Source organism: Salvelinus namaycush, chromosome 37, assembly GCF_016432855.1.
Source record: "Salvelinus namaycush isolate Seneca chromosome 37, SaNama_1.0, whole genome shotgun sequence".
Taxonomy (NCBI): domain Eukaryota; kingdom Metazoa; phylum Chordata; class Actinopteri; order Salmoniformes; family Salmonidae; genus Salvelinus; species Salvelinus namaycush.
The window spans coordinates 26,698,604-26,721,039 of NC_052343.1; the positions used below are offsets into that span (position 1 = coordinate 26,698,604).

The 22,436-nt window shown below is 39.9% G+C and overlaps 1 protein-coding gene across 1 annotated transcript; it reads right to left on the minus strand.

The window, feature by feature from the left end:
* Positions 1–710: 710 nt before the first annotated feature.
* LOC120030938 lies at positions 711–22,047 on the minus strand. The gene is made up of 6 exons (XM_038976442.1): positions 21,453–22,047; positions 7,524–10,257; positions 7,056–7,213; positions 5,779–5,841; positions 5,395–5,580; positions 711–5,298 (listed from the first exon to the last, which is right to left on the minus strand). Exons 2-6 carry the CDS (start codon positions 8,288–8,290, stop codon positions 4,130–4,132), a joined length of 2,343 nt encoding a protein of 780 aa, XP_038832370.1. The 5' UTR covers positions 8,291–10,257; positions 21,453–22,047; the 3' UTR covers positions 711–4,129.
* Positions 22,048–22,436: the final 389 nt, after the last annotated feature.

Sequence of the window (22,436 nt, forward strand, 5' to 3'; positions counted from 1 at the left end):
TTTCCATTTGGTAAAGATTTTTTTATGGTATATTATGTCAAGTCGTCACCCGTGTAGGTATCCGAATGACAAATAATGTGATAAAAATCCGTCAGAAATAGATTCAGACTCTGCGGGAGGTTGAAGCCATTTTAACTGGCTTCATGCTGCAGCTGGGCATAGCATTCACCAACCAGACTTGTTAAAATGGCTGCCGTGTATTTGCTAACTTGCATTTCATTGTCATTCATATAAAACGTTTTAAAAATGCCTAGATGTTTGGACATGCAGTTGTATGCTTGTCATTCTGGCACGTGCGTGGTGACAGGCTTTGTCATGCAAATGTATTGTTTCCTTGAAATGGTAATGTATACCTGGATCAGGGGTAACTCCTGAAGGCTACTGGTGCAGGCTTTTGCTCCAAACCCGTGGTAACATACCTGATTCAGTTAATTAAGGTCCTGGCGAAGTTATAATTTCGTTGAAATGAAAGCTTGCAGGACAGTAGCTCTCCAGGGGGGCGGTTGCCCTATTAGCTAGTGATTTAGTTGTAGCCTACTGCAGATTTAGGAACAACTTCCCACAGAATGTCTAACATTTATTCAATCTTACCTGTCAGTAAAGTCACTTCATATGAGAATAGTTGAGTAGGATGGCTAGTTTATCACTCCAAATATCATACAATTTCCTCAGTATTTGAGTAAGACCCTGATGAAAGAAACAAGTCTGACAACCTTTTCCACCAACTTTATTTTACAAATGTAGTGTTCGATCACTGCTGTATCCAAGGGGATCAAAATGCACTGGAGAAATTAAAAGTAGGCCTTTATATATTAAAATGAATAATAGTCATGGAAACATTCATGAAGTTCACTTGTAAATATCATCCCATACAAATCTATAATCTCATACAAATCTAGATTTAGATTTATCCTTCGTCGTTCTACATAGGTTTAAATGAATTAATGATGGTGTCGAAACATACACCTATTCATTCATCTCTTTGTGTCTTGTTTTATTCACCATCTTTTACATGTGTTATTTGTCATTACTCATCAAAAATATCCCTGTTGCCACATAATAGGCTATATAGAAATATGTTAAATGTTAAGCATTTGGGTGGTCACTGTACATTCCACTAAATACTCACATATAATTTGTTGAAGCCTCAAATTAATGTGTTATAGAAGAGAGCCACAACCCATTAGAATATTCTGATTGTACTAGCTATACAAAATACAATATACTTACACAAAAAAAGGTTTACCATGTACAAAATAATGGCAGAAGTGTATGTAATGACTGTTTCAATGGCTATGGCTTGTGGCGATAGTACAGACATTGCTACAGACTTTCTGTGACTTAAATACAAATCTAAAACTAGGTTAGCTGTCCTAATTCCCTGAAAAAAGACACTGTTACTGAACATTCAGGTAGTTACTGTTATACCCTTTTTACCTACCTGTGTTTAAGACATTAATGTAAACACATACATTGTGACATCATGTGTTAACCCTTTGGGTTTTATTGGGTTAGGCTGTGGTATTAGCAAGGGTTTCAATTTGGTCCCAGACCCAGAACTTTTCCCTCCCTAGTCCCTATCAATATCGTATGACCTTGTGAACGGTGAGTGTAATGATTCCACCCCAACACAACTTTTGCTAATACCTATGCAATATTTTCAAATAGTCTAGATAGAAGGCTCCATCTAGGGAAAGGGACTAGGGATAGGTTTGTAATTGGGCCATTGTCTCAAAACATACTGTAATAAAGCCCTGTATTCAGGCATATTGTCAATGCATTACCAAGGCATGGAGTTGACATGCATCAAGATTAGACAGTGTTAGTTTGAATCCCCATTTTGTGTTCAGATGTAACAAAAACAAACAAAATGTCATGAGAAATATAGGTATCTAAAAACATGTAAACACTTAAAATCTCACTAAGAAAAATAACACCAACATCATAACTATAAGATAACCATTCATTATAACAACAATTATAATAATCATTAATAATAACACTTGTCGTAATCATGACAATAACCGACACGGACTACCCAGTGAGCACCGTCTGACGCCGACGTCCATGGACGTCTAAAAGATGCCATTTTGCTCACTGGGTAAGTTACCATTGTTTATAGGAAGATTGTCAAAAGAAAATCTGTATAAACACGTCAGTCATTTTATCTCCTGAATTATGTCAGATTTTTTTCTTCTGTCCATTTGTAAGCAATATGAGACACTTTGTATACTGTAGATGATATATATATATATATACAGTTATACTTCTCTCTTAGTCGAATACAAGTCTGTTCATTTTCTTAAGTCCCTTAAGTTTATCAAACACAGCCCCGCGCATCACCAGTGTCTGAGTGTCCTTTTTTGCTGAATGTAAACCACTAAGACGTGATAAAAAATATGTCTGTCTTTATCTGGTGCAAATATCAGGGGATTGTGCAAAAACATTTCTGTCTTAGTGTTTCCCTCTTTGAACTGGGCTGGGAAAAAAACTGCTCATGTTTTTTTTTACAAGTTTGACTCCAGGTATCTACAGAACATTAGTACTCACACGTCAGTGACAATATCAACAACAAAAATTAAGTGAAAGCATTAATATGCTGTATTATATGGTCCAAAGCCACACATGTAGGATAGGATAGCCCTTAATATTAAGCATTATTATTGATATTATGACATTTCTACCTAATAGAGAACGGTTAGAGTGTGTTACTACGAACGAGCAAGGTCCTCTTCTGATGAAGGGCATCCTAGCCACCCAAGTCTCTTCTGAGTCTCACCCTCATATCTGACTGCTTCATCATTGGAGTCATCCTACCGTATGCATTATAGTCCACTGCCTTGTTACAGTCAATTCCCTACACACATACACTTTGGCTTGCTCTGAAGCCAATCATTTGTATTGTCCTGTAGAAATGTTGGCTTGTGTCAGTTCTCCTCTGGTGAGAATAATAAAATGGTGATTGTCAGACGTGCTTTCTCTGTGGTATTTTATTTGTATCCCAATGCATGGCTTTGAAGGTCAGTCGTATTATGAAGTGCAACACCTGCATCATACTGTACTTTTTGTGCTCTATGAAAGAAAATACCCTGTAGTTGCAGTAGCTAATCATCCTATTGGTAGGCTGACCAACTCAGAAGTTCCTCGTCAAACAAAGTGACTCATGGCTCAATCAGATTTGGTTGTCCTGATGAAGACAGGTGGGTCACAGGGGAGCTCCAGGTAGAAGTTGCACTTAGGCACAGATTTAGGATCAGCTCAACCTCCCCAAATGCTGAGCATAACTATTAGGTGGTGGTGGGATGCAAAACTGACCTCAGATCAGTTACTGGGGGCAACTAGAGAATGTATGGAAGCAATTTTCCCAAGGTCACTCATTCATTCACGCAAGAAGCAACTATCGACAGCTTCCTGCGTCACAATGAGGCGGGCTCACTCGTACACCACTCCCCGGATTCAAAACCCTACATCATCCGACATTCCACATCATAGGTCATGAAAATCATCAGTTCAATGCTCCATGAGGAAAATAGCATCCTTTGATACAAGTGTATCGTGTTTTTCTATGTTACACTGAAGTACACGGTCTGGCCGTACACCACCCTTCTCTCTCTCATACTTAGATGTATTATCTTGGCACCTCCTTTCTAATATGGCTCAAAAGTTTCTTTATTCCGTAAAACATTTGATATAAAACACAAGGTTACGCATGAACAAACCAGTTTCTTAACTAAGTCCTAGCTATCTAATTTCTCCCATGTTTGTTCTTTTTCAGTTATTCATGGCATCAGTGTATGGCAATATGGCACATTTAGATATGAAATATGGCTGATGTATCACATATATAAAAATGGCAGGATAATTCCGTTCCTCTACCATTTTGACCTCTAAGCAAGTCCTTCATCTCCCTATATGTACAGATTGATTCACCATATTTCCTTCTCTACCCTTCCTATTCTCATATGTCTACTCTCTTCATGAAGACCACACACACAGTAGGTAGAATTTGCCCTAACCACTGATACAGAGTCAGATATTTTCTCATCCCCCTAATGGTTAAGGGTGGGTTTAGGGGTGAGATAATCTGATCCTAGATCTGCAGTTGATGGCAATTTCTACCTGGTGCCCCTCACACTGTCACCTCATTCTTACTGCCTGTCCTGATGCCCTGACTGCCTCCCCCTCCTCCTCCACTTCCTCCTCCTCTACTTGCTCCTCCGTCGCCCCCTCCTGGTATAAAGTGTAACTGCTCGATAGTGTTCTGCCTCTTGGCAGCGAAAGCCATCCTCTTGGCGCTGTGGCCCCCTAGCGTCCCTGTTCCCATGACAACCCCCGCCCCGGGCATCTCGCTACCACCCCAGCCCCCCATGCCTCCCCCCATGCCTCCGCTCATATGCCCCGTCATGCCCTGGCTTCTCTCCTGCTCCCTCCCTGAGGTGGGGTGAGAGTTCATCTTGATCATGTGGTGGCGGTCCAGGGAGGGCGTGGCACATACATTCTGCTGGGACTGGGCTTTCTGCTGAGGGGTGAGACCACCCCGGGGGAGAGTGGGGACCATGCCTCCCCCGCCTCCATGGGCGTATGGATCCTGTACACCCACTCCCATCCCTCCGATCCCTCTACCCATGCTCTCCTCCAGGTGATCTGGGGACATGAGTAGGCGATCCTGGGGACGCTCCTGGGCCCAATCCTTGGGCTTCCTCGTCAGGGTCTGGTTGTTGGACTGAGGCCGCTCCTGGGATCGTTCCTTGGGCTTCCGTGTCAGGGTCTGGGTGTTGGACTGAGGCCTCTCCTGGGGTCGATCCTGGGGCTTCCTTGTCAGGGTCTGGGTGTTGGACTGAGGCCGCTCCTGGGGTCGATCCTGGGGCTTCCTTGTCAGGGTCTGGGTGTTGGAGTTCTTAGTAGCAGCAGCCATGGCTTTGTAGTACTGGTGCTGCTGGTTCTTGGACATCCTGGAGAGGGTCCCAGTGTTCCCGGGGACGTCCCCCATGTTGAGCAGCTGGTCCTGCGACATGACCTTCCTGGCAGGCTTGGACAGGGTGTCGTAGTTGGGGTTGTAGTGCTGCTCGGTTGGGTCCAAGGGGTAGGGGTTGACCGTGGGGGAGACGGGGGGTAGGCCGGTGGGTTGGATCCAGGGTCGGGGGGCATGGCGGGGGAGGGTGCCCCTCCCACCCATGGTGTTGTAATCTCCGCCACAGGGGATGTGGTGACTGGAGGACTGGAGAGCGGGCTGGGCCGTGTGGGGACGCCTCTTGGTGGTGCAGTAGCCCGATGAATATTCATCAAGACCACTCTTTTCTGGAATCAAAAGAGGAATAGTGAAACAAGTCATAGAGCTATTGTTTTCTGTGTAACGGGGTCTATCTCTATGTTGCTACGTGGTACACTACTCACCCAGGCGTTTGAGCGAGGAGTATCTGTTGAGCTCTGGCTTGGTGGCGTTCTCATAGGATGGGGGGAGCTGTGCCAGGTTGTGGAGGGAGTGGTGGAAGGAGGGCTGTCCTTTAGTATTGTTGTGTTTGCTGGACAGAAGAGTGCCTCCTGCCGCCAGCTGGGCGTTGTTCATACGGGGGGCGTGTTCTGAGGGGTCAAAAGACAGCTATGTTATGGTGTGTTTGTTTCTTAATTGTTGTTTTTTGGACAACCTTTATCTAACCAGGTTGGTATCATTGACATCTAAGACATTATTGTGAAAAACTGTAAAACATGGAAGGCCACCAGATGCATACATTACAGTATGTCACTGGAACCAACAATTTACACCACCAGTTGACTTACCGATAGTAGCAGTGTGATTGGGACTGGTTCCTGAATGGATAAAATTGTGTTGAATATTCCCCACTGCAAAACAAACAAACAGTCATCAGCTGTGGAGCAACAGTGTATACATAATGTAGATGTGTGTGTGTACGTGAGTGAGACAGCAGAGGGATACACTGTATGATGTGTTCAATTGTGGATGTTATCAGGCGATTTCTAGCTTCATGGTTTATTAACCACATTAAGATCAAGGCATCCATCCTCTTTTACATTACCTGGGCCAATTCCTCTTTACACACTCACTCACTTATCATTTAATGAGCCTGTGGGAATTGACCAGGATATTGCACTGTTTCACTTAACTGTCCCTCTTCGAAAACTTCCAAGTTCCTCGACGTACACATCTCCGATGAGATGAAAGGGTCAAACCACACGGACACCGCGGTAAAGAAGGCACGGCAGCGACTCTTCTACCTCAGGAGGCTGAATAAATTTGTCCTGTCTCCGAGGGGCCTCACAGTGTTTTACAGGAGCACCATCGAGAGAGTACTGTCGGTCTGCATCGCATCCTGGTACGGCAACTCCACCGCCGCTGACTGCAAGGCTCTACAGAGGGTGGTACGCTCAGCCAAACGAGCCATTAGGTGCTCACTGCCTGCCCTCCATGACACCTACAACACCAGGCGTCGCAGGAAGGCCAAGAGGATCATCAGGGACCTCGTGGCACCCAAGCCATCATGGCCTGTTCTCCCTGCTTCCATCACTCAGACGCTGGCAGTATAGGAGTATCATGGCAAAAACTGTCAGACTGGCCAATAGGTTCTACCGCCAACCATCAGGCTGCTGAATAGCCACTAGGCAGCTACCTACTCCCTCCCCCTTGCTTTTCCCCCTATGGATATTCTACCCCCTCCCAATAGCACTTACCCTGCCCCTCCCCCCAATAGACATTATCATTGCTACAGTTGTAATATTATTTTTATTATTGTCTCCATTCACCTCTCTTTTTTTGACCTGCACTGTTGGAGCTCGGATCATAAGTATTTCACTGTGCCCTGCGATTACATCTGCAACACTGTGCATGTGACTAATAACCTCATCTAATCTAAACCATTTTACTCCTTCCCCTTTCTTACAAGACAGTTTGAAATAAGCCTAAAGCCCAACAACAGCACAAAACAGGAGAAACGACTTTGAAACAGAAGTGTACTATGTGAGCTTGTCCTCATTTCCCTTTTTCATTTCATAAACATGTTTCCTGTTTGTTCCAACTGAATGCTCCCCTGGGCACTCACGTCTGTTGTCCTTGCTGGGCAGGCCAGAGGCGTAGAGGTTTTTGGGAGGTCTGCCCAGCGTACCCTGTCCCTCCCCTGAACCACACAGAGCCACGCTGTTGTTCCTCTCATCCTGCTGCACTGGACTGGACTGGTGACGCAACATGTCCACTAGCGCTCTGAGAGGAGAAACCAAAAAGAGAATGTCAAAAATGTTAACGTATAAGTAATTAGCTGTTGTAAAATGTGTTTTATTACCTGGAGTAATAGCAGTTCCCCTCCTGGCATTAACGATATCATATCTTGTCTAATCTTATGAATGAAACATGCTATAAACATGTTATAACGACATTATGAAATTATTAAAGAATCTGTGTTTGTCTGTCTGTCTGACTGTCCATCTGTCTGCGTGACTGTCTGTCTGTCTGTCTGTCTTACGCTCTGTCTGTTCATCTGTCTGGTCTGGGACTGATTGACCCCTCCCCTCACCTGGGCATGTTGATCTCTCCGTTGTTGGCCTGCTGCGACACCTTGTTGAACATTATCTTAATCCCCACGGCAACCGCTACCATAAAAACAATGACACCTCCAATCACAAAGCCTGTGTTGTGGCTCAGAGGCTGCAGAGGGTCCAGTTCCGGCTCATCATCATCCAGGAGTATGGCGTTTGGTGGCTGGGTCTTGGCCCAATCCGGGGAGTCGTAGTTGGTACAGCTGCTCTGCTCCAAACGACGGGTGGGGTCGGGGCAGCAGAAGCGGTAGTGGCAGCTGCCACAGCAGTAGATGAAGCTGTCCTTGGAGCAGTTGAAGGTGTTGTCCAACTGGCCCATGACGTCATAGTAACCATGGCACACGTCCACGTCCACCAGTCTGTGGGGAGGAGGAGCCACCTGGGCCGCGCGCAACGGAGGAGCCAGGGCTCCCGCTGCCGCAGACGTCACGTTCTTGGGGAACATGATCTGGGCCAGGGGTCGGGGAGGGGTCTCCAGAACCCCAGGGGATTCTGGAAGTTTCTCTGGAGCTTTGGGCCTGCCCCGGAGGGCAGAGGGGCGGTTGGCATGGATGGTCAGGAGGAGGAGAGGGGGGCTGGGGGCGGACTGAGGGGGGTCGGTGGAGCCCCCCTGGCGAGGCCTGGGGTCGGTGCGTAGGGGAGAGGGAGTGGGAGAGGGGGAGCTGTCCTCAGCTGTGGTAAGTGGGGCAGCAAGGAGAGAGAGGAGGGAGACGGCGAAGACTTGGAGATTGGTGGTGGGCGTCATCTTTACATGACTAAGAGCTCTATTTTCTGTTGTCGACTCAACGCTGTTATAATGCTGTCCTTTTTTCAGAATTAAACCACTAAAATTCTATTTGAAACATTTAGGTAGCAGGTATGAGTTGTTTGGTACTCATAGTTTCAAAATATCTTAATTTAATAATGAATATGTCTGATGAACTTTGTGAGTGAATTCTAGATACGCTTTAAGAGATGGAAGTCACGAGTGTCAACCAGTTGTAAGTGTCAACCATTGGTGACAGAGGTATTTACATGGCTTTCATTCTGTTACTATTATCTTCAACATCTTCTGTGATAATATTTTGCATCCCATTACAGTAAAATCAGATCTGTATAAACCTCACAGAGTCAACGAGGGTAAACTGAACATGATGATCTTGATCATACCCAGATCGTCTATTTCTTCTCCTAGTTCTAGAATCTATCTACCATACAAAACCTAGCTATGAATCATGTGAAGTTAGTTTGAGGTTATAACATTCACATGAAAAAATACAAAAATAGATGGACTCTCCTTGGATGAAAGGTCAAACAGAGGGTTTTTACCTTCACCATGACGTATTCCTGAACACGTTGTGCTTTGTTTTGCTGAAGACAAAAAGTAAGCTTCCTCAATGAGTTATGGCAATTTTATACATTTCCTTTCGGTTATGGCACTTGTAAAATAATATGTCACAAAATGACACATAGGCCTGTGTTTTAAGGGCAACAGTCCTCTGTAAACATTGTTCCTAAAATGTAAACAGTTAATGATTCAATCATGTCGTTTTGGCGCTGGATACATTCCAAGTTTGCACTTAGAATCAACCTGTAAACTAATATTCTCTGATAAAGTAGAAAAATCTCTACATATAAATGTCTAATGTTTCAATATTATGCTAAATAAAAGATTTGTACTAAATAAATCTTGTGCTAAATAAATCTAAATAATTTGTGTTCCTGTGCTTTCAGATGTTGCAGACCATTTGAATGGCAGTTGGAGAGGTTGTGGTTCTTAACGGGTCAGGGCACTGAATGGCTGTGGCGTAGTGTAAACATACTGTGTGACTGTAAAGCAGGACATTGCCCTTCCAGGCATATAAATATCACAGGTCACTAACTACATAATGCATTGGCCACTTATTTACTTAAATGTTTTATGGTCTTATCTAAAATGCATAGGCACTTACTGTTCCTCTGATTGGGCTGAAGGCTACAGAGCCAGCGCCCTACATTAAGGACAGAGGGCAGTGAATACCGCAAATGAGGAGAAAATATAAAACGGTACGACAAATCGTATTATATCAAATAGACTGAAAAAGCCGTTTTCATTTTAGATAGTGGCTGGGTGGGTACCTCTGTTTTGAGATGTACAAACTTAGTATGTATGGTCTAGTATAGAATATACAAGGAAAAGAGCTTGAGGTGTAACTCTACAGATTGAATTCAGTTGTGTCTCATTATGATGGTTGAGGACTGAATAGCACCTCGTAGTTCACATGTGCCATTCCTTCAATAACTCTGATTATTCCTGATTTGGTCCTAAAACTGAAAGAAAAGCATTTTTGGAGAGAAATATGTAAATGTGTGGAGTTATTGTGTCTGAGGTTACAGGTGATAATAGACAGAGACAGCTCCGTCTCCCACACAAATTATAATTACATACAATTATCAAAACAGTTCTTATCTGTCGCTGAGCATGTAGGCATGGATAGGGGAGGCAGGGGGGCTGCTGAAATCACTGATGGCTCTACTTGTTTCAATACATGTGAATAAAAACAATGGAGAATACAACCAGCAGTTCTCACTGTTGTTCCAAGTTTTTATAAAGAACTCTTCTGTTCCCTGAAAGTTCTGCTTGATTTCCTGTATTGTCTTCAGATTTGGATAAAGGGGATCAGGCCTGGAATGTCTTCACAGATTTGGATAAAGGGGGATCAGGCCTGGAATGTCTTCACAGATTTGTGGATCCTGTATGGAACACAGAAAGAATCGATTAGGAGAGTGGACTTCAAGCCCCCCCCCCACACACACACACACACACACACTCACACATACCTCTCTCGTATTCTAACACACACCACAGCAACACACAGACAACACACTCTGTAAGACACTCATGAATTGCTATGAATTTCTAGCTATAAATTGGAATAGAACTTGTCAAGAAGTGTGCACCATGCATACTGTATGCACCTGAATTTGATTTGTGTGCTGTTGTGTGTGTGTGTGTGTGTGTGTGTGTGTGTGTGTGTGTGTGTGTGTGTGTGTGTGTGTGTGTGTGTGTGTGTGTGTGTGTGTGTGTGTGTGTGTGTGTGTGTGTGTGTGTGTGTGTGTGTGTGTGTGTGCAGGGCAGCCAGCCATATGTACCTGAAATTGTGTGCTGTTATGCGTGTGTGAGATAGCTGGCCCTCACATTGATGAGACAGAGATAGTGATATCGTAATAAATATTGTAGTTTTATTAAAAACACTTGCAGACATCCCAGCAGTCCCACTCACACACAGAACATCATCCTCCATTTAAACAAACTGAAGCGCTTCAGGCAGCAGGCCACAGGTGTGCGCAAGTGCAATCAGCTAATTAACAAAGCCTGAACACAGTCAGCTCACACAATTAAAGGGGCATGTCACTCATTCTAACGTTCAAACCAACAGATAAAGGTTGAGCTCATGAATAAAGATCAATTAACTGGAAGGATGTGATAATTCATTGACAGTTTAGGATCCTATATAAATAAATACACAATAAATCCATGCATACAAAGCTACCCCTTCACGGTGTGTGCATGTAGGTATGCTAGGTGTGTCTGTGTGTTAGTGTGTCTGCCTTTTGCAGGAGCATCAGCTCCTGAAAAGCAGATGAGAGAGGGAGAGAAAGAAAGAGTGAAACAGAGAGAGAGAGAGCAGGGGGATAAATGTAGGGTCGGGATTTAAATGAGCAGAGAGAGTTGGTGGGGAGCAGGAAGAGCCAGAGGTATAGACGCAGAGACGGTCGTGAGTGGGAGGGCGGTGTGTGGGTGGCACAGAATCAAGTACATTTCTCCCAGCACTTACCAATATAACACCGCACAGCACAGCACATCACAGTTAGACAGACCCACAAATGCACAACCCAAACAACATAACAAGATAGGGTGACACAACAAGCATGAAATATGATGGAAGAGAGTGTTTGGATGTCCTTTCACTTGCATCTATAAGATCTGATATCTTCACAATGAACACTGTTAATGCTGTTGTTGAAGTGGCAGCATGTATGTCAGTCAGAGAGATAGTGTGTGTGTGTGTGTGTGTGTGTGTGTGTGTGTGTGTGTGTGTGTGTGTGTGTGTGTGTGTGTGTGTGTGTGTGTGTGTGTGTGTGTGTGTGTGTGTGTGTGTGTGTGTGTGTGAATGCAGTACACTCTACATGCATTCTGAACCTTTCTGTAGTCTCTCCCTCTCTCCTTTCATTCCTCTCGCTCTCCTTTCTCCCATCTCCCTCGTTCTCCCTTTCTCTCTCTTTCTCAGATTTGGTGCGTGGGTTGAGGCAGCTAACTCTCTTAGAATAGCACTGCAGCTCTGTCTGTGTGTAAGAGAGAGAGATAGATGGAGAGAGAAATAGGTATAGTCCAATCTACACCTATTAGCCAATTCTGAAACTTCTACCTCCATCATCACTGGTTGTCCATGATACCATAATATCTTCCATTTCATCCTCTATCCATACATTATTCTATGTCCATCACCACATTCCTTATCATTTCAAATAACAACATCTATTCTCATCAAAAGGCATCCCAACCTGTATTTTCCAGCAGGGTATACTAAGACTTGTCCTAATCCAAAAGACTTGTCACGACTAAAGACGCAAATTAGAGTGAAACATCATGCAGTTATAATTCCTGTAATGTATCACCAGTATCCTAACACATCCTAACAAGTAACAATGTAAAAATGACATATGCTGTAACATAAGAAATTAGATATCTCTATAGTTCTATCTCAATAATTACAACTATATGCTGTAACATCAGAAGTTAGATATCTCTATAGTTATATCTCTATAGTTACCACTATATACTGTAACATCGCAAGTTAGATATCTCTATAGTTATATCTCTATAGTTACGACTATATACTGTAACATCGCAAGTTAGATATCTCTATAGTTATATCTCTATAGTTACCACTATATGATGTAACATCGCAAGTTAGATATCTCTATAGTAACCACTATATACTGTAAGTGTGTCTCTATAGTTATATCTGTATAGATACCACTATATGCTGTAACATCGTAAGTTAGATGTCTCTATAGTTACCACTATATACTGTAACATCAGAAGTTAGATGTCTCTATAGTTATATCTCTATAGTTACCACTATATACTGTAACATCAGAAGTTAGATGTCTCTATAGTTATATCTCTATAGTTACCACTATATGCAGTAACATAGTAAGTTAGATATCTCTATAGTTAAATCTCTATAGTTACAACTATATACTGTAACATCAGAAGTTAGATGTCTCTATAGTTAAATCTCTATAGTTACCACTATATGCAGTAACATAGTAAGTTAGATATCTCTATAGTTAAATCTCTATAGTTACCACTATATACTGTAACATCAGAAGTTAGATGTCTCTATAGTTATATCTCTATAGTTACCACTATATGCTGTAACATCAGAAGTTAGATATCTCTATAGTTATATCTCTATAGTTACCACTAAATACTGTAACATCGTAAGTTAGATATCTCTATAGTTATATCTCAATAGTTACCACTAAATACTGTAACATCAGAAGACAGATGTCTCTATAGTTATATCTGTATAGGTACGACTATATGCTGAAACATCAGAAGACAGATGTCTCTATAGTTATATCTGTATAGGTACCACTATATACTGTAACATCAGAAGACAGATGTCTCTATAGTTACCACTATATACTGTAGTATACTGTAGTAGTTAGTCTCTATAGTTAAATCTGTATAGTAACCACTACATGCTGTGGCATCGTAAGTTAGACATCTCTATAGTTATATCTCTATAGTTACCACTATACACTGTAACATCGCAAGTTAGATATCTCTATAGGTATATCTCTATAGTTACCACAATATCCTGTAACATCAGATTTTAGATATCTCTGTCGTTATATCTCTATTGTTACCACTATAGTTAAATCTCTATTGTTACCACTATATACTGTAACATCAGAAGTGAGATTCCTCTATAGTTATACCTCTATAGTTACCACTATATACTGTAACATCCGAAGTTAGATGTTACTATAGTTACCACTATATACTGTAACATCCGAAGTTAGGTATCTCTACAGTAACCACTATATGAGTTAACATCATCAGATGTCTCTATAGTTATATCTCTATGGTTACCACTATATGCTGTAACATCAGAAGTTAGATGTCTCTTTAGTTATATCTCTATAGTTACCACTATATACTGTAACATCGTAAGTTAGATATCTCTATAGTTAAATCTGTAGAGTAACCACGACATGCTGTTGCCTCATTAGTTAGATGTCTCTACAGTTATATCTCTATAGTTATCATTATATACTGTGACATCAGAAGTTAGATATCTCTATAGTTATACCTCTATAGTTACCACTATATACTGTAACATCGCAAGTTAGATATCTCTATAGTTATATCTCTATAGTTACCACTATATACTGTAACATCAGAAGTTAGATATCTCTATAGTTATATCTCTATAGTTACCACTATATACTGTAACATCGCAAGTTAGATATCTCTATAGTTATATCTCTATAGTTACCACTATATACTGTAACATCAGAAGTTAGATATCTCTATAGTTATATCTCTATAGTTACCACTATATACTGTAACATCGCAAGTTAGATATCTCTATAGTTATATCTCTATAGTTACCACTATATACTGTAACATCGCAAGTTAGATATCTCTATAGGTATATCTCTATAGTTACCACTATATGATGTAACATCGCAAGTTAGATATCTCTATAGTTATATCTCTATAGTTACCACTATATGATGTAACATCGCAAGTTAGATATCTCTATAGTTATATCTCTATAGTTACCACTATATGATGTAACATCGCAAGTTAGATATCTCTATAGTAACCACTATATACTGTAAGTGTGTCTCTATAGTTATATCTGTATAGATACCACTATATGCTGTAACATCGTAAGTTAGATATCTCTATAGTTACCACTATATACTGTAACATCAGAAGTTAGATGTCTCTATAGTTAAATCTCTATAGTTACCACTATATGCAGTAACATAGTAAGTTAGATATCTCTATAGTTACCACTATATACTGTAACATCAGAAATTAGATGTATCTATAGTTATATCTCTATAGTTACCACTATATGCTGTAACATCGTTAGACGTCTCTATAGTAATATCTCTATAGTTACCACTATATGCAGTAACATAGTAAGTTAGATATCTCTATAGTTAAATCTCTATAGTTACCACTATATACTGTAAGTTAGACTCTATAGCTATATCTCTATAGTTACCACTATATGCTGTAACATCGTTAGACGTCTCTATAGTTATATCTCTATAGTTACCACTATATGCAGTAACATAGTAAGTTAGATATCTCTATAGTTAAATCTCTATAGTTACAACTATATACTGTAACATCAGAAGTTAGATGTCTCTATAGTTATATCTCTATAGTTACCACTATATACTGTAACATCGTAAGTTAGATATCTCTATAGTTATATCTCTATAGTTACCACTAAATACTGTAACATCAGAAGACAGATGTCTCTATAGTTATATCTGTATAGGTACCACTATATACTGTAACATCAGAAGACAGATGTCTCTATAGTTACCACTATATACTGTAGTATACTGTAGTAGTTAGTCTCTATAGTTATATCTCTATACTTACCACTACATGCTGTGGCATCGTAAGTTAGATGTCTCTATAGTTAAATCTGTATAGTAACCACTACATGCTGTGGCATCGTAAGTTAGACATCTCTATAGTTATATCTCTATACTTACCACTATACACTGTAACATCGTAAGTTAGATCTCTATAGTTGTATCTCTATAGTTACCACAATATCCTGTAACATCAGATTTTAGATATCTCTGTCGTTATATCTCTATTGTTACCACTATATAGTTATATCTCTATTGTTACCACTATATACTGTAACATCAGAAGTGAGATTCCTCTATAGTTATACCTCTATAGTTACCACTATATACTGTAACATCCGAAGTTAGATGTTACTATAGTTACCACTATATACTGTAACATCCGAAGTTAGGTATCTCTACAGTAACCACTATATGAGTTAACATCATCAGATGTCTCTATAGTTATATCTCTATGGTTACCACTATATGCTGTAACATCAGAAGTTAGATGTCTCTATAGTTATATCTCTATAGTTACCACTATATACTGTAACATCGTAAGTTAGATATCTCTATAGTTAAATCTGTAGAGTAACCACGACATGCTGTGGCCTCATTAGTTAGATGTCTCTACAGTTATATCTCTATAGTTATCATTATATACTGTGACATCAGAAGTTAGATATCTCTATAGTTATACCTCTATAGTTACCACTATATACTGTAACATCGCAAGTTAGATATCTCTATAGTTATATCTCTATAGTTACCACTATATACTGTAACATCAGAAGTTAGATATCTCTATAGTTATATCTCTATAGTTACCACTATATACTGTAACATCGCAAGTTAGATATCTCTATAGTTATATCTCTATAGTTACCACTATATACTGTAACATCAGAAGTTAGATATCTCTATAGTTATATCTCTATAGTTACCACTATATACTGTAACATCGCAAGTTAGATATCTCTATAGTTATATCTCTATAGTTACCACTATATACTGTAACATCGCAAGTTAGATATCTCTATAGGTATATCTCTATAGTTACCACTATATGATGTAACATCGCAAGTTAGATATCTCTATAGTTATATCTCTATAGTTACCACTATATGATGTAACATCGTTAGACGTCTCTATAGTTATATCTCTATAGTTACCACTATATGCAGTAACATCAGAAGTTAGATGTCTCTATAGTTAAATCTCTATAGTTACCACTATATGCAGTAACATAGTAAGTTAGATATCTCTATAGTTACCACTATATACTGTAACATCAGAAGTTAGATGTCTCTATAGTTATATCTCTATAGTTACCACTATATGCAGTAACATAGTAAGTTAGATATCTCTATAGTTACCACTATATACTGTAACATCAGAAGTTAGATGTCTCTATAGTTATATCTCTATAGTTACCACTATATGCTGTAACATCGTTAGACGTCTCTATAGTTATATCTCTATAGTTACCACTATATGCAGTAACATAGTAAGTTAGATATCTCTATAGTTAAATCTCTATAGTTACAACTATATACTGTAACATCAGAAGTTAGATGTCTCTATAGTTAAATCTCTATAGTTACCACTATATGCAGTAACATAGTAAGTTAGATATCTCTATAGTTAAATCTCTATAGTTACCACTATATACTGTAAGTTAGACTCTATAGCTATATCTCTATAGTTACCACTATATGCTGTAACATCGTTAGACGTCTCTATAGTTATATCTCTATAGTTACCACTATATACTGTAACATCGCAAGTTAGATATCTCTATAGTTATATCTCTATAGTTACAACTATATACTGTAACATCAGAAGTTAGATGTCTCTATAGTTATATCTCTATAGTTACCACTATATACTGTAACATCGTAAGTTAGATATCTCTATAGTTATATCTCTATAGTTACCACTAAATACTGTAACATCAGAAGACAGATGTCTCTATAGTTATATCTGTATAGGTACCACTATATACTGTAACATCAGAAGACAGATGTCTCTATAGTTACCACTATATACTGTAGTATACTGTAGTAGTTAGTCTCTATAGTTATATCTCTATACTTACCACTACATGCTGTGGCATCGTAAGTTAGATGTCTCTATAGTTAAATCTGTATAGTAACCACTACATGCTGTGGCATCGTAAGTTAGACATCTCTATAGTTATATCTCTATACTTACCACTATACACTGTAACATCGTAAGTTAGATCTCTATAGTTGTATCTCTATAGTTACCACAATATCCTGTAACATCAGATTTTAGATATCTCTGTCGTTATATCTCTATTGTTACCACTATATAGTTATATCTCTATTGTTACCACTATATACTGTAACATCAGAAGTGAGATTCCTCTATAGTTATACCTCTATAGTTACCACTATATACTGTAACATCCGAAGTTAGATGTTACTATAGTTACCACTATATACTGTAACATCCGAAGTTAGGTATCTCTACAGTAACCACTATATGAGTTAACATCATCAGATGTCTCTATAGTTATATCTCTATGGTTACCACTATATGCTGTAACATCAGAAGTTAGATGTCTCTATAGTTATATCTCTATAGTTACCACTATATACTGTAACATCGTAAGTTAGATATCTCTATAGTTAAATCTGTAGAGTAACCACGACATGCTGTGGCCTCATTAGTTAGATGTCTCTACAGTTATATCTCTATAGTTATCATTATATACTGTGACATCAGAAGTTAGATATCTCTATAGTTATATCTCTATATGCTGAAACACTGTAAGTTAGATATCTCTATAGTGATATCTCTATATTTACCCCTATATCCTGTAACATCAGAAGTTAGATATCTCTATAGTTATATCTTTATAGTTACCACAATATACTGTAACATCGTAACTTAGATATCTCTATAGGTATATCTCTATATGCTGTAACATCAGAAGTTAGATATCTCTGTAGTTACCACCATATACTGTATGTTAGTCTCTATAGTTATATCTATATAGTTACCACTATATACTGTATGTTAGTCTCTATAGGTATATCTCTATAGTTACCACTATATGCTGTAACATCCTCCCGGGTGTCCTCCCGGGTGGCGCAGTGGTCTAGGGCACTGCATCGCAGTGCTAGCTGCGCCACCAGAGGCTCTGGGTTCGCGCCCAGGCTGGGCTGGGTTCGCGCCCAGGCTCTTTCGCAGCCGGCCGCAACCGGGAGGTCCGTGGGGCGACGCACAATTGGCATAGCGTCGTCCGGGTTAGGGAGGGTTTGGCCGGTAGGGATATCCTTGTCTCAGTATGTAAAAAATGAAATAAAAAATGTATGCACTCTACTGTAAGTCGCTCTGGATAAGAGCGTCTGCTAAATGACTAAAAATGTAAATGTAAACATCAGAAGTTAGACGTCTCTATAGTCATATCTCTATAGTAACCACTATATACTGTAAGTTAGTCTCTATTGTTATATCTGTATAGTTACTACTATATGCATTAACATCCTAAGTTAGATGTCGATAGTTACCACTATATGCTTTAACATCGTTAGACGTCTCTATAGTTACCACTATATACCGTAAAATCGTAAGTTAGATGTCTCTATGATTATATCTCTATAGTTACCACTATTTACTGTAAGTTAGTCTCTAAAGTTATATCTCTATACTTACCACTATATACTGTAACATCGTAAGTTCAACATCTCTATAGTTATACCTCTATAGTTACCACTATACACTGTAACAAAAGAAGTTAGATATCTCTATGGTTATATCTCAATAGTTACAACTATATACTGTAACATCCTAATTTAGATATCTCTATAGTTATATCTCTTTAGTTACCACTATATACTGTAACATCAGAAGTTAGATATCTCTATAGTTATATCTCTATAGTTACCACTATATACTGTAAGTTAGTCTTTATAGTTATATCTGTATAGTTACCATTATATGCTGTAACATCGTAAGTTAGATGTCTCTATAGTTACTGCTATAAACTGTAACATCTAAAGTTAGTCTCTATAGTTATAACTCTATAGTTACCACTATATGCTGTAACATAGTAAATTAGATATCTCTATAGTTATATCTCTATAGTTACCACTCTACACTGTAACATCGTAAGTTAGATATCTCTATAGTCATATCTCTATAGTTACCACTATATGCTGTAACATCAGAAGACAGATATCTCTATAGTTATATCTCTATAGTTACCACTATATACTGTAAGTTAGTCTCTATAGTTATATCTGTATATTTACTACTACACAATTAGTGGCCAGTTTATGAAAATAGTTTGCCACTACAGATTGAGTCACATGGTAGTGGCGTGCTATATAAAGCAAGCATCGAGGTATTCAGTTACTGTTTGATTGAACGTTAGAATTGGCAAAATGAGCGTCTTAAGCATGGTATTATTGTCAGTGCCAGGCGTGCGGTTTCGAGTGTCTCAGAAACAGCTGGCCTCCTGGGCTTTTCACTCAGGACAGTTTAGGGTTTACCGAGAATGTTGCGACAAACAAAAAGCATCCAGTAAGTGGCAATCCTGTGGGCGAAAACAGCTTGTTGATGAGAGGTCGAAGGAGAATGGCAAGAATCGTGCAACAGGCAGGCCACAAACAGGCAAATAACGACGCAGTACAACAATGGTGTGCAGAATGGCATCTTGGAACGCACAACTCGTTGGTCCTTGTCACAGATGGGCTATTGCAGCAGACGACCACACCGGGTTCCACTCCTATCAGCTAAAAACAAGAAGAAGCTGCTCCAGTGGGCACGTGATCAACAGCACTGGACAATTTAGGAGTGGGAAAACTTTGGCTGGTCCAACGAATCCCAGTTCATGTTGTGTCATGCTGATGGCAGAGTCAGGATTTGGTGTAAGCAGCAAGAGTCCATGGCCCCATCCTGCATGGACAGGCTGGTAGCGGTGGTGTAATGGTGTGGGGAATGTTTTCCTGGTACACGTTAGGTCCCTTGATACCAATTGAGAAACGTGTCCATGCCCCAAAGAATTCAGGCTGTTCTGGAGGCAAAGGAGGTCCGACACGGTACTAGATGGGTGTACCTTAAACTGGCCACTGAGTTTATACTGTAACATTGTAAGTTAGATTCCTCTCTATAGATGTCTCTATAGTTATGTCTCTTCCTGACTAGAAGCAATGCAGTTGCATGAGGAGTGGGGGCAGAGGCAAGGCTGTCTCACATACATTGTTGCATGCTAAAGGACGGGAGGAAAGGAGGGAGGGAGTGAGAGAATACATGGGAACAAAAAGTGAAGGACAAAACACTCAGTGCTGTGCAGATCAGAATGATGTATCCATGAGTTCCATGTCCACTGAAGGAAGGACATCATGACATGACACTAATCTCATTCAGAACAAACACACAGGACTAATCCTGCATGCCATTGTATCACAGCAACAGCAGCTTGCTTATTGATTTATGATACTATAGTGTGAAGAAGATGTAACAAAACTTGTCCATCATGACTCATTGGTTTCAGATTGGTTTGATCCAATCTGGGTGTGGAGAGAAATATCTCCACACCCTGTGAAGAGCAACATGTTAAATGCTCACATTTGAACAACATTCCTTTCATATTCCATATTGAAAAACAATAGAGTCTAATATGCACCCTGCACAAAATAATGGCTTTAGTTCTGATAAAAGTCCAGCAGAGAAGAAGTAGCCTAGTGCAAATCTGAAATGCCCATAGTGAGTTTAACTGCGCAATGAACCTGCCGCTGCTTGTGTACCCATATCTGGCTGTAACCGGTCTGTGTATGAATGGACTTCGGCACATCTATATATTTTACAGGTTAACAACTTGTAGCTCAGCCACTGCACGCATACATTATTGCATGTAGGTTACGGAGGTATGACTTGCATGTATCATTAAGCGTGCGTGGGTGTATAAGAACCCGAGTGTGTATACACTGACTGGCTGCGTGTGTGTAGTCTAATCACATATGAAGTATCAATGTATAAAAACTGTGTCAATGTGTATCAGCTGCGTCTTACAAGCGTGTTTATGTGATAAGTTGATTTCTGTGGCGCAGCTTTCAAATCAATATGTTTTGTTGCTGTATCCTATATTTATCCATATTGATAGCAAATCCCTTTGTGCCATATGTGGAACCCGAGGTAACGAGAAACACGAAGACAATTTAAACTATTACTGAGCATTTGTTTCATGATGTTCCTGTATAATTTAAAATATATATATTGCCATGTCTTACCTGCGCGTTCTGCCGTATAACAGCCGGGGAGACCGTGCGCACTGGATTGCTGCGATAAATTCGCTCTGGTTAGGCAATTACGACTGTCTTATAAACTGTTGAAGGAAGACTATTGTGACAAATCCTCCTCATTTTGTAGTCGATAAACTGCTGCCCAATGTTGTGTACCAGCATATCCGTCGACAATATGACATATCTGCACTATTTATTTTTACTAGCCTGAGCTAAACTCTTTTAGTTGACTCTATCGATGGAATAAACTATTATTAGAATAGCCTACAAGCTGTGCAATGGCAAGTTTATGGAAATATTGTCTAACTTTTCCTGTTGAAATACATTTTGTAACTAAACGATGTGCATAAATTCCATGTGTTCCACATATAATTGTCTGGTAAAAAGAAAATCCGTAGAAGCAAATCTAGCTATCCTACGAATTCACTATAGCAAGCAAGTGCAGCACAATAGGCATATCACACCGTCAAAAGGAAGGTCGACAGATTTTTTTCTTCCTGAATTAAACTACACATTTTTCCTCTGCAAATTTACGTTCCATTTATTCCAAGCTGATATAAGAGTTCCGTCAGAAATTCCGACCGACCCCGATCATACAACGCCTATGGGATTGTGCGACTGGTCTCACTAAGGTCCGCAAAGCTCAAGTGCGCTCCCATTGGTCGCTCGAACTGGCGTTGATGAGAGTTCTATCCAGGGCTTTCGGATGCTGAATTCCAACCCATCAATGATGGTCTGTAATTGGCTTAAGGAACTGATTATGGTTCCAATACGATTGGTTCCAATACCAGAAAGACTGTATACAGAAGACATGAGCTATCCTTCTCAATGATGCACTGCAACTGCTATGCAGAGCCGGATTATGGACCATTATGGACGGAAAACGTGCCACGGGGCCCCCGACTTCCAGGGGGCCCCCAAGATAGCATATGAACACATCATAAGCAATGGCAAAGTGTGTAGAATTACAGG

What these genes read in the sequence shown, in the direction of transcription:
- LOC120030938 (XM_038976442.1), bottom strand. Translation starts at nt 8,290, where the DNA reads ATGACGCCCACCACCAATCTCCAAGTCTTCGCCGTCTCCCTCCTCTCT. An exon ending in GGAGAGATCAACATGCCCAG is followed by an intron (nt 7,214 to 7,523) that starts GTGAGGGGAGGG and finishes TTCTCCTCTCAG; the next exon opens with AGCGCTAGTGGACATGTTGC. An exon ending in CAATCACACTGCTACTATCG is followed by an intron (nt 5,581 to 5,778) that starts GTAAGTCAACTG and finishes TTGACCCCTCAG; the next exon opens with AACACGCCCCCCGTATGAAC.